Source organism: Balaenoptera musculus, chromosome 5 (assembly GCF_009873245.2).
Source record: "Balaenoptera musculus isolate JJ_BM4_2016_0621 chromosome 5, mBalMus1.pri.v3, whole genome shotgun sequence".
Lineage (NCBI taxonomy): Eukaryota > Metazoa > Chordata > Mammalia > Artiodactyla > Balaenopteridae > Balaenoptera > Balaenoptera musculus.
In genome coordinates this window covers 121,108,844-121,121,855 of record NC_045789.1, presented here as the reverse complement: position 1 = coordinate 121,121,855, position 13,012 = coordinate 121,108,844, and the positions used below count along the sequence as shown (strand labels likewise).

The 13,012-nt window shown below is 33.6% G+C and overlaps 1 protein-coding gene across 1 annotated transcript in view; it reads right to left on the bottom strand.

Annotated features, from left to right (window-relative positions):
* The window catches only part of KIAA1109 (KIAA1109 ortholog), a 203,056-nt gene that overhangs the window by 139,645 nt on the left and 50,399 nt on the right, over positions 1 to 13,012 (bottom strand). Inside the window, 5 exon segments of the mRNA XM_036852538.1 lie at positions 246 to 401; positions 6,583 to 6,700; positions 8,015 to 8,106; positions 10,953 to 11,031; positions 11,440 to 11,596. Coding sequence (XP_036708433.1) covers positions 246 to 401; positions 6,583 to 6,700; positions 8,015 to 8,106; positions 10,953 to 11,031; positions 11,440 to 11,596 — 602 coding nt within the window.

Here is a 13,012-nt window from a genome sequence, read left to right as displayed (position 1 = left end):
ATTTACTTTTAATTTCAAAAAAAATTTTAAACAAAAACTGCCTTAAATACACACCTAAACAAAATTAAATTTAATATGCTTAGTGTAATACAAATTCTGAAATAGTTCTCTGAGAGTCTTATAAGACAATGGAAAAAAAGATCAATTCTAGTATCTATTAAAACCACAAAAATCAATACCAGTTTTCTTTGTTGGTATTTGTCTTAATGAACAGAATACTAACCTAATTTTTAAAAAGTACTTACCATTTTCCTGTTGTTTAGTGGAACAGTCAATCCAATTATGCTGATTAGCTGCCCAAATCATTTCAAATTGATGAAACATGATTTTAAAATTCCATGTATATGGAACAAATGAAAAAATGTCTGGAGCACTATCGCTTGACCAGTCTTGAATTAAGTCTAAAATTATTGAGGCAGGAGACAGAATGTAAAATTAATTGAAATTCAGAAAACAAAATAAAAATATTCTAACACCAAAAAGTTTCCTATTGTTATCTAAAAAGAACTTTTATACAAAAATATTAAAAGGTGATTAAGATGTAGCTAAATGATTTGACAGTAAAAATGCTTACTTACTAATCACAGTTCCAAATAAGAAAACTTTTATGCATTTCATATACCTATTATGTTTTTAAAGAAACTTCAGAAGATAAAAAAGGGAAAAAAAATTACCTGATATTCTGTTACCAAAATACCTAACATTGTGGATATATCTCATCCTAGTTCTTTTTTCTATGTAGATTTTTACACTATCCTAGATGTACAAGTTATATTACTTTTTTTCATTGAACTCAAAATTTTGCCTTGTTATTTCGTACACATTAACAAAAATTTTGTTCATTAAAAAGATTTGCAAAGATTTACTTAACCATTTACTGTACTTGGATATTTAGACTTTTTTCAAATTTTTGTTATATATAATGTTATCATGTATATTTTCATGCAAGATATTTTACATATTCAGGATTATTTTGTCAGGATAGATTTAAAAAATGGATTTGCTAGGTCAAAGTTTATGAAATTTTTTAAGGCTATTATAAATCACAAAACTTCTTTCCAAGAGTAGTAGATCCATTTATGCTCCTATTAGAAATGTATGGTCAACTATCCATTTCACTGTACCTGCTCCTGCATTATATTTCTTTCTACCTCTCTCCCTTTCTCTATTTTTGTTTTGGGCGGGTGGGGGGGGGCCGGGAGTGGGGGTGATGCGGCTTGATAATTGGTAATTGAAAAATGCTCTCTCACTTTAATTGAATTTCTTAATTACAGGTAGGGTTGAACATTATTCGTGTTGTTTTATTCACAAAACAAATACCTACAGAATGTCTAATGTGTGCCAGACTCTGTTTTAGACTGTGGGAATACAATGTGAACAAAACAAAGACTTGGCCTTAGAATTATAGTCAGTCATCTTTGTTGACTGCTGATTTACTGTATTGCTGATTTGTTGGTTTAAGTGTTGTTTTTTAAAATTGTGTTCATAGTCAGCTCCTAGTTCATAGTTCTTAGTCTGCTTATCCTTTCGTACCTTAATTTTTTTTTTTTTTAACCTCAATAGGCAAAAAGTCTTTATATAAAGATGTTAGTCCTGTTCTATCACAGTGCTTTCCTCTACTTTTCCTCTGGCATTCACATTATTGCATGCACTGTATACTCCCAGCAAGATGTCCTTCAATAAATGGTCTCCTCCTAAAAGGTGTCAAGCTCATCTTTGTATACTCACAGTACATAACACAGTGCTATAAAATCAGAACTTTGTGTATTGGAGAGAGGGAAACAACTACAAGTACCATTGTTATAGCACAAACTCTGACAACCAGACAGTCCTGGGTTTAAATTGTGGCTTTATCATTTTATTAGTTACATAATCTTGAACAAATGACTGAAATGTTATCAGTTTTCTCTTTTACAAAATGGGGACAACTTCACAGACCTATTGTGAGAATTTAGATTATATATGTGAACTTTTAGCACAGAAACTGCCACAAGTTAAGCACTCCACAAACAGTAGCACTTAGTATTAAAGATATTCTAAGGAAAATAATAGGCAAAAATACTTAAATATTTAAAGTAGTTTTCTTTGAATTTTAAAGGACATCTTTAAACTAAAAAATATTAGATTCAGTAATGAAATCAGAAGTCAAATATCATATGAACTCATTTAAAATTTAGCTGCAGGGGCTTCCCTGGTGGTGCAGTGGTTGAGAATCTGCCCGCTAATGCAGGGGACACGGGTTCGAGCCCTGGTCTGGGAAGATCCCATGCCGCGGTGCAACTAGGCCCATGAGCCACAACTACTGAGCCTGCGCGTCTGCAGCCGTGCTCCACAACAAGAGAGGCCACAATAGTGAGAGGCCCGCGCACCGGGATGAAGAGTGGCCCCCGCTTGCCGCAACTAGAGGAAGCCCTCACACAGAAACGAAGACCCAACACAGCCAAAAAAATAAATAAATAAATAAATAATAAAGGTGCTAATAATTTAAAAATAAATAAATAAATAAAATAAATAAATAAAATTTAGCTGCAATGTACAGAAACTTGTGCACATATATTAGAGAGACTCCTCTCTTGATAAAATGGCAAAATAATACATTTGATATCAAATTTCAATAACAATTTAAATTAATCTTAGTAAGATGCAGTTTTACTATATCAACAATAAAAGGCATATGGCTATTAACCTGTTCTAAGACTAGAACGGAAATTTCCACTTAACGATTTTACTTTAAATATACTTTTATTTCATTTAACAAGCAATCACAGTAGCTCATCATACCTTATAGTATCTACGCCTACTTCTAAAATTTTACTTCTACATACCGCCCTACCTAACTAACCTGACTGCATCCCTACTATCTAACTTTATTCCTTAACACAGTGTTCAGCACTTAAGAGATGCCCAAAAGTCATCTCTGGGATTAGCCAACTACACAATACAAATTCACCATTCATCAAGCTGATTTTCACACTCTTCTTCCTCATAAACATTTTTGGTTCTGCACTTTTACTCAAACTATTCATCCTTTCTAAAATGAACACACTCTTTGGTAACCTCTTTGTTGCAGGAAAACTCTAACCATCTTTAACAACAGCATGACACTACAGAGACAGTACAGAGGCTACTACAGTCAAAAAATTGTTCTTAAATGTCTCTTGCACTTACTAGCTTCATGAGTCTGCCCAAGTCATTGAATGTTTCTTCAATTTCATCATTGTTAACTCAAGGATAACAATGACAGCTATCCCTTTTCAGAGTTGTTGTGAAGATGATACCAATGAACATGCTTTGGAATGTTTTATGAAAACATACTATGCAAATTTTAGTTAATATTACTGAGTTCATTTACAAAGACCATTTCCAATCTTAATGTCCTTCCTTACTTTCTCTAATTATCTTCAGATCGTATTGATTTCCTCTGTATCCATGTCTTACATGCATTTGTTAGCTTTGAAATTCATGCTTGCACTCAATGTGTGTGTGTGTGTGTGTGTGTGTGTGTGTGTGTGTATATATATATACTGTTAGGTATTGTTTTATTTGTCTAAGTCTAGTACTGCACATGCCAATATACTTGAGATTGATAAATAAATTCCCATAAGCGATATCCCTATAAGTTCTCTCTGCGTTGAGATCATGGCTTATATTTGTTTTGAATCATTATTAATAAGTGACTCTCAACTTATACTGGTTGCATTTATCTACCTCATAGTACTACTTAAAAGACTGAGCTGTAATTGCTAGTAAAATAAACACAAATTCAAATAATCTACTGATCATCTAAGGAAACCAACATAATTTTATAGTTTTTAGCCAATTTCTATTTTAATGTCTTATTAGTTTTTTTAATATCTTATCTAAACATCAGTATATTCTGCAATATATAGTTTCCCTACCAGCTTATACAATATCTTTACTGACAAATATTAAAAATTATGGTAACAAAATATTTTCACTAGGAACCTCAAAAACTACTTCCAATGTGTATTTCTCTTTAAACCAAAAGCTGCTCTTATTACCAGATGGTCTTACCAAACAAATATATTTATTTGGAAGCACTTTCTTGATGACGGCCTTAATCATTTAGATAACAAAATTTTAAAAGTTGTGAAGTTGGTAATCTAAATGTTAGTCTGGGAAAAAACTCATCTACAACTCACTTTATAATTCAGTTGATAGGTCAACACCCTACAAAATGTCCATCACCTGGTACTGGGGCTTTGCAATACCGTTATATTGTCTTCTTCTCCCATTATCAGAGTAAACCTAAGTCAATTTCATTATTGCCTGTAAAGACTTCATTTCTGCCTTTGTTTCACATCTTTCACTCCTGAGGCTCTATATTGGATTTATCATGAAGAGATCTCTGTCCCACATTGAAATCTCTTAAGAACAATTTTATCCCACTAGTAACTGGCATGAGAATGGCTCTTGAGGCATATTAGGTATTCCCTCACACCAAATAGATAATTTATTTTCTGCAAAAATCTGTCAACAGAGAAATGTAAAACTGAGAAAAGAGAAAAGCAATTCAAACACTATGACCAAGTATGTTCTCTCCAAGGCTAAACTAATATCACTCTCTGATAGTATCTTTTTTAAAGAATAAATAAGTTTTTGAAGGACTCTAGAAAGATTTCAGAAGTAATATATCTAAATGTTATAGCTGTTAAATCTGGGAGATGAGAACTTAAGTTTTGTACCTTTCTATATTTTTTAAATTTCTCCAAATAAATTTTAGAAAAAAATAACTAAAAAAAGTGAAGTTAAATAGGTATAAGCATAAAGATTAGAGTCAGAGAAAGAAAATAATTTAAGAAAAAACACAATTGTAATTTAGGAAATGTGTACTTGTTTAACTAATACAATATTCAGTCTAAATGTAAGCGCTACTACAAAATAAAGTTTAAATTTTGAGAAATTTATACTTCTACTCCAAGTATTCTTAGCACTGCTAAAGTCTGAGATTGTGAAATTCTGGAGGAAAAACAATGTGAAGTATTGAATGCTTGAAAATAGTGGGTTTTTTCTTTAAGTTCAAATAAATTAAATAATTTATAATTTAAAAAGTCTAAAAAGAAAGAAAGCAACTGGAATCTATTTTAAAAGATTAGCAAAGTTAGAAATGATAAAATCTTAAGTGAGAAGGAAAAGACTATGCAAAGAAGCTATCTATATAAAAACAGAATCTTGAACCAGACTATTTGGGTTTGGAATCCTAGCTTGACTTAGTCATGTAACCCTGGACAAATTGCTTAACCACTCTGTAACTCACTGCCCTCATCTGTAAAATAAGGATAATGATAATAAAATTGACCTCAGAGAATTATTATGAGGATTTAATGATTTAATATGTGAAACTGCTTAGAACAGAGACAGACACTAATACACACTGTAAGTTTTAGCTATTATTTTTTTCATAAATCTGAATTAAGTAGTACTTATTCAATGTTCAGCTTCACTGACAAAAATTTAACTTGCCAAGGACTCTGTCAAAGTTTCTACTACTGGGACCTTGACTTGAGCCTTGGAGAAGAATTATACAACTGCAAAAATACAGAATCATTCTATCTAATCCCCATGATAAGGCTCCTGATCAAAGCAAAAAACAAATATAGAAGACTAATGACTGAACATATTATAGTAATGGCATTATTATAAAAGGCCAAAACTCTAGCAATAGCAAAATTAGGTCAGAAATTGTTATCCCTATTTCACAGATAAGGAAACTGAAGCTTAAACAATTAGGAAATTTGGCCAACATCATATTGCTAGTAAGTAGTGTCAGGACAGGGAAACCTGTGAATATCTTAATCACTGCTATACCCACAAACATTAGTACTCAGCACAGAATGCTTGTAAATGATGGGTGGGTGGATGGACGAACAGATAAACGCAGCAATCAGTCAAGCAAATATTAGGAGTTCTGGGGTAGCCACTGATCCTAGAAAAGCAGACCAACTCTGGCTAAACTTCTTACAGAAAGGCTCAAAAAATGCTTATTTTTATGTAGCAATATTTATGTCATTCAGAGACTAAGACCACATGTTCCCATAATCATAAAATAATGAGTAGCTATCATAACATGCTGCAAGAAATAAAAGAATTTTTTCCACCTAATGATAGCATCAACTCAATTATACATGCCAACAGAAAGGAGTTAAGTAGGGACTCCAAATATAAAAATAGCATATTTGACTATTTGAATATACTGTCTGTGGATTACTAACTAAAACAAAATAATAAAGCCACGATGATGCCTAATTCAGGAAGAGAAAGAAACTGATTCATCTTCCCCAACTTATCCCCCACTAAAGTGACACAAAAATGAGTTCTTGCACTTCCTCCTAAGCTCAATTTTGGGTTCATATTTTCCTTGTTTGGGTTAGAAGACAGCACAGAACATGTATATTTAAGTTTTTCCTTTGATAAACTTAGTCCCAAAAGAAGTGTAAAAGAAAGTATGAATTGTGTCATCAAGTCCCTACGTTGAATCTAAAAGCAAAACTTATTGACTATAAACAAGTTCACTATGATAAATCTCAAATCTCATTGTATTTATACTTATTAGAAAATTACCTGTGAAGAAATTCTTCTGTGCAAAGATGAAGTGGTAGGTGGCTTTATAAACCTCTAATTCACACTGCCATGTCTGTGGCATGTTCCATATTCGGGGGTAGCTGGCATTGATGTGAAACTGCAAACCAAATGTTAAGTAAAAATGTCAGAGGTTAAAATATGACATTGTGTGACAGCATTAGAAATGAACTCGCACAAACTGGCGAGTAATTAAAACTTATTTTCCTACTGAGCCAAAGAGAATGTCCCTTAGAGATTTTAATATTGCTGTGGCTAAAGGTCAGTATCCATGGTTACATCCAGCTCCTTGAAATACTAAGCCATGATGTGGCCAAAAAACTTTAAGAACAAATCAGGCTACAGTTTTGATACTGTAGCTGAACAGAGGAACAGCCAACTTCATTAACTCTTCTTTAAACGTAATCTGTTAAGTGAGAGGCTCAGGGTCAGGCAGGGTAGAGGGCAATGCATCCTGTCACACAGAAGTTTGGCCACCAGTGCCTCCTCGGTTCTCATTTGACAGCACAGTAGTTATGAATCTGACATGATGCTTTGTGGTATATTCCACCTGCCAAAGCTTGGCAATTCTGCAAAGGCAAGAGCTGCCTGGCAAGGAATACCGTTATTGCACAGCACCATTTATCAGCAATAGCTCAGGAATTCATTAAAATGCTGAATATTCATATTTATAGTATTCATTATATTCTTGGTAATTGCAAAATTTTCTTCTTAATTTACATATATCATATATAAATATGGTTGTTTAGACAAGCAATTAAGGACCTAATGATATCATCTAATATAAAAGAATCCTCTCTAAATATCAGCCATTCTATGCAGTGACTTTTGTTATTATTGTTGTTATTGTTGTCGTCCCTGAGAAAAAATAATAATCTGCTTGATTAATGAGTTCCCGACCTGCAGTTTTCAATCAGGAGCATTTCCATATTTATTCTGTTTCTAATATGGAGCAATTCAGGGTATCAATAACATTTTCTTCCTTTTACCTTATTCATCAAGTAAAAAAGGACAATGAATTATTAAGCCCTGAGAAAGAATCTGATGGGGCCAGAAAACATAGAGTAAAAAATTATCTTACTTACAGCATAGGAGACAGCTAGTCTAGCCATACAATGAAGTTTAAAAACAATACACCGAGAACTTTTCGCATTTTTAAAGGCCAAAAACCCATGTAGTGTTGCCTTATATTCATTTCCCCCAAAAGAAGAGCAACAGAGAGATGCCAAAGGGAGTCCACAGCATTGGGAATCTACCCCTCTTCCCAAAAACATGGTCAAGAGCATCTGGTCGTTCTTGAATGAGAAGACTGACCATTTGATGACCTCCTGGCCATTAAAATTTTATATTAAAAAATTAAAACCAAATTTGTATTTTATGGATGTAGGCATATCAACATATACTCTAGACTTACTGCTAACATTTCTGCTTCTAAAAGAGTCCGGTATTGCATGCTGGTAGTGGCATCAACATGTAAGAGTTGTCCTTTAATTGCAGGGGTGTAACCTAAAATAAGTGAAAACATAAAAATTAACAACCTAAAGAAATATATACATATAATTAAAAATTTTAGACTGGAAACAAATTCCCCCACCACACAAAGAAGGAATTCCTGAAAAATGGTAATCAGTCACTATTTAAATACACCCCCAATAATGTGGAGTATACTATCTAATATGTAACCTATCTCATTTCGGACAGCTCTGATGGAAAAGAGTTCCATCTTCATATAAGGTCTATCCTGACTCTGCTTTCCAGTGCAAAACTACAAGTCTATTTTCCATATGATAGTGTGCAAATATTTAAGACTGCTCCCATGTCTTTTTTTGACTGACTCAAGGGTACATATATTCATCATTTTCAACTACCCCTTATGTAATGACAGTTGCTTTTTTTTCTTTTTCTTTTTGGAAATTAAAACACCAGCTTTATTATAGAGGTACTGAAAACATGGCTTTGAATATCCCAATAAGAAAATCTTGAGTTAGTCATAGCTACAGACAGGCAATGCTAGAAATCCAAATCTACTCCACCACCCAAGACAGACCCTTTCACTAAATTACTTCAAAGAGTCTGAAATCTGTCTGTAGAAAAGACAGTATTAAAAAAAAAAGGGAATAGGATGGATCTAATATATCATATCCTTGTTCAAAATACACCCAACAGGGCAAGGATAGGTAGGAGAGAAGTCAGGAGATTGCACAAATAAATTATTTAAAAAATGTGTAATGACAGTTGCTAAACAAAAAAACTATTCCTTACATAGTGACAGTTACCAAACAACACAGCCCCAATTCTGAATAAAAGCAGAAAGGTTCAGAGTATTTCACTTCTTTTCTTGATGGACTGCCCTCCTATGAACACTAACACTATGATCATTCTTATATGGCTAATTCAACATGCATCCTGCTCTGGGCATTTTTTTTTCCCTAAACACCTGAATCTCTGGGACCAGTTTTCAAATGTTTTCGAATTACATTTTGTTATTGTCTAAGAACTAAGTCTATTTTTCCCTTTGAAGACAGTCATCTTAAAAGCGACCTAACCTTTACCAAGAACTTGACTGGGTTTTCCTTAGACACTTAACTCATTCAGTTCAACAGTCAGTGTGCTGTGGCACTTCCCATGAATTCATAATAGGTATATGCTCAAGATATTGACGCCTCAGTCCTCAGATGGTCCCTTTACCCCAGTGCACCAATAAATGTACCCCCCCAAAATCTGTACAAATATTATTTCCTATGTGCATCATCAGTTTAAAAAGGCAGAGGGACTTCCCTGGTGGCACAGTGGTTAAGAATCCGCCTGCCAATGCAGGGGACACGGGTTCAAGCCCTGGTCCGGGAAGATCCCACGTACCGCGGAGCAACTAAGCTTGTGCACCACAAGTGCTGAGCCTGCGCTCTAGAGCCCACGAGCCACAAATGCTGAGCCCGCGTGCCACAACTACTGAGCCCGCGTGCTACAACTACTGAAGTCCACGCACTTAGAGCCTGTGCTCCGCAACGAGAAGCCCCCACTCGCCGCAACTAGAGAAAGCCCGTGCACAGCAACGAAGACCCAATGCAGCCAAAGATAAATCAATCAATCAAAAAAAAAAAAAAAAGGCAGAAGCACTCCCTTAACTGAACCATTCTCAATTCTGTGCAACCCTCAACAGCCTCTTTTCTCCTACAGAATTACAGATCCTATATATCAGTAATTAAGGCTATCCTGAAAGATGCTTCTTTCCAACTGACTACTCTGAATCCTAGAGAATCTCAAGCATCTGCTTCAAGACTTAGGTTATTCTTTTAAAAGTAACTAAGATAAGGTTTTAGTTCTTCAGTGTAATAGCCCTAAAGTTACAGGGAAAAGATATACTATCTCATTCTCAGTCACTTTTTCAATTAATTATCTAAGCAGGCAGACTCAACTGTTACCTTTTTATGCAAGCTAATAAATCTAGTCAGCACCTTTGCCTGTTTTCTTCTTATCGTAGCAACAAAATGAGTGACAGAAACAAGAAAAGAGAGCCAAGAATTACATAAAAATTATTCTAATTATACTTAGCAATAGTAACATTGCTATTCAGTAATTTAAAAACATTGGTGAGTTGCTACTCTCCATACTCTCAAGAAAGTGAAGAAATAAAGCAGAATTTCACTTCAACTGGTCTCAATTACGAATGTAATCAGAGGATGGGAAGAACAAGGAGAAATGAGGGAGACTATATAATATTTTGATAAATTTAACAATAAAGTATTTAATCATGTTACTGATTAACCTGTATCAGAGCCCAAATTTCAAATTCATAATGAACTTAGATTATCTTAGCTCAGATAAAACTACAGCTAATCAGGGCATGATTTAATATTTTAAATATGAAATATTCTGCTTTCTTAAAGTTATGTTATTCAAAGTACCCAGCTTACTTCCTGACAAAAATCTACTAACAATATAACCTAAAACAAAGCCTATTAGTCATTCAATCTATTTCTGCCCATGGACCACGTGCCATGTCCTGGGCTTGGCACAGGTATACACCAGTGAAAAGAAATACGTAGTACCAGCCTTCACAGAGCAACAGACTAACAGGAAAAACAAACACTAAGCAAATTACGCACAAACTTACAAAAGAAGTGTAAGGTATAATAAAACACAGAATAATAAGACCTAGCTTGATTAAAACACTTTTCCCTTCTCTCCAGGTGCATGAATAATATAGTATTTACTAACTACAGGCACATCAAAATATAATAAAAAGCTGAAAAAGAAAACCCCATTAATTTTAGTCTAACTGGATTAACAATTATTTATATATCAATTATTCACTAATCACTTAAAACAGAAAAACACTCATCGTAGCTTACCATTTTCCTCGACTGTCATTGGAATATTAATTTCTAAATATGAGCCAGCTCCTACATTTACATGTACAGCATTTGTTTCCTACCAAAAGCAAAAAATAATTCATGAGACATTTATTATAACTACACTCCCATCTTTACTTTTCAGTTATTATCAAAGACAAAATTTAATCATCAATAATATTAAATAGGTATTAAAAGTTCCTAGGAGCAAAAGTTCAAATTTATACCAAAAATATACTAAAACAGTTTGGCCAGATTTAAAGGAGAAAATGAATCAGACTATAGTATAAAGGTCTATTATTATTAATTAACTTCTTTCTACAATTTGGCACTTAATGAAAGTAACATACATACAATTATTGGGGGTGGGGGTCAGGGAAGCTCATAGAAATGAATCTGAGTATAGGACTAGTCACCAGAAAGATACTCTGGAAAATAATGTTCAAATTTTACACATAATTTTCTACTATATTATTTCAATAATTACCCTATTTTTGGTAAACAGCAAGTCAATTGTAGCATCTGCAATAATATTCATTCGTAGTTCAAAAGCAAGGATCTGTCTTGGTCTCCCAGGCTGTGCAATTTCAGAGACTTTCAGAACTTGATAATCAGGAGGGAAGAAGAACTTCCATAAACAATCTCTAAATAAGGAGGAAGAAAGAATAATGACAAGTTATTCAAATAAAATTACCACTGATAAGAGACAAAATCAGTATTATAACTTTCTATTACCACTGCTATCTTATTTAACAATTAGACATAAAATTGAAAAAAAAATTAAGTCACAAAATAACACCTACCATAATTTCCTTTCAGTAAAATGAAAGACCATTTTCTCCAATGTTTTATACTTCCAGAGATCAATGAGCTTTGAGCACTTAATATACTACTATCAAATAAGACATAGGTAAGACCAAATTTGCACTATTCAAACATACTGTGAAAAATTAAAGACTTTCTACAGGTATATCAATTGTGCAAATGGCAAAGAAAGAGCTGAAGGGGGATGGTTTAATTAGAATCATTCCACTCTGGACAATTACTACTTAACCTTTCTGAGGACACTCGCCTGCTTCCTCACCTGTAAAAGAGGATTATCATAACCAGTCTCAGAGAATAGATCCAAGAATTAAATGACAACATATATGAAAAAGACTTGGCAGTACATGGCACATGGAAAAAGTGTTATTTCTATTATTTTCATAATCACTATTAATCAATGTTATAACAATAAGAGTCTAAAGAGCAATAGATTTCTAAAAAGAAGCAAGTGTTTGGAGGCTAGGGCTCTAATGTATTTGCCTCCCCTTATCATTTGACAAACATGAAAGAAACCAAGAAACTTTCAATTCATAGTCTTCTATATAATTAAAAATTAGCATGTTACTCATACATTCAGAAAAAGTATCAGTTTCTGACTTTTAAATAGGAAGAGTTGAGGAAGGAGTCATCAGTAACAGGAAATGCTGCTTGGAATAAACTGACTGGGAAAAATCAGATCAACAGAACAAAATTTGCAAACTGATCCATTATAGACATGAAAAGAAAATTAAGTCTGTAAATGTTTTGGCTAAGACACAAATATATAAAACTAAGCTTTCAAGACAAAGAATCCATCTGATCATTAGGTGATCATGGACTATAAAATGGGTAGCAGGATACAATGAAAAGAGCAGTGGACTTGACGGGTTGGTCTGAATCTTGGCTCTAGATGCTATAGCTTTACTATCTTGCCCAAATCACTGAACTTCTGTGTCTCCATTTTCTCACAGGTATAATCAGATCACCACACCTGTCCTTGTGTCTCTCACTGTTATGAAGATGAAGTGTGAAAATATAAATGAAAGCACTTAAGTGAAAGCAATAAAAGGCCAGACAATATCAGGAATATTTGCATTATTATAGTTATCATTAAGGAGTAAGTACGAATTTATAAAGTTTATATTTCAACTCTGTCATGAAAACTCTTAAAAAGAAAAGCTGAGTGTCTTAAAGATTCAGACACAAGAGGGAGGGGATATGGGGATATATGTATACGTATAGCTGATTCACTTTGT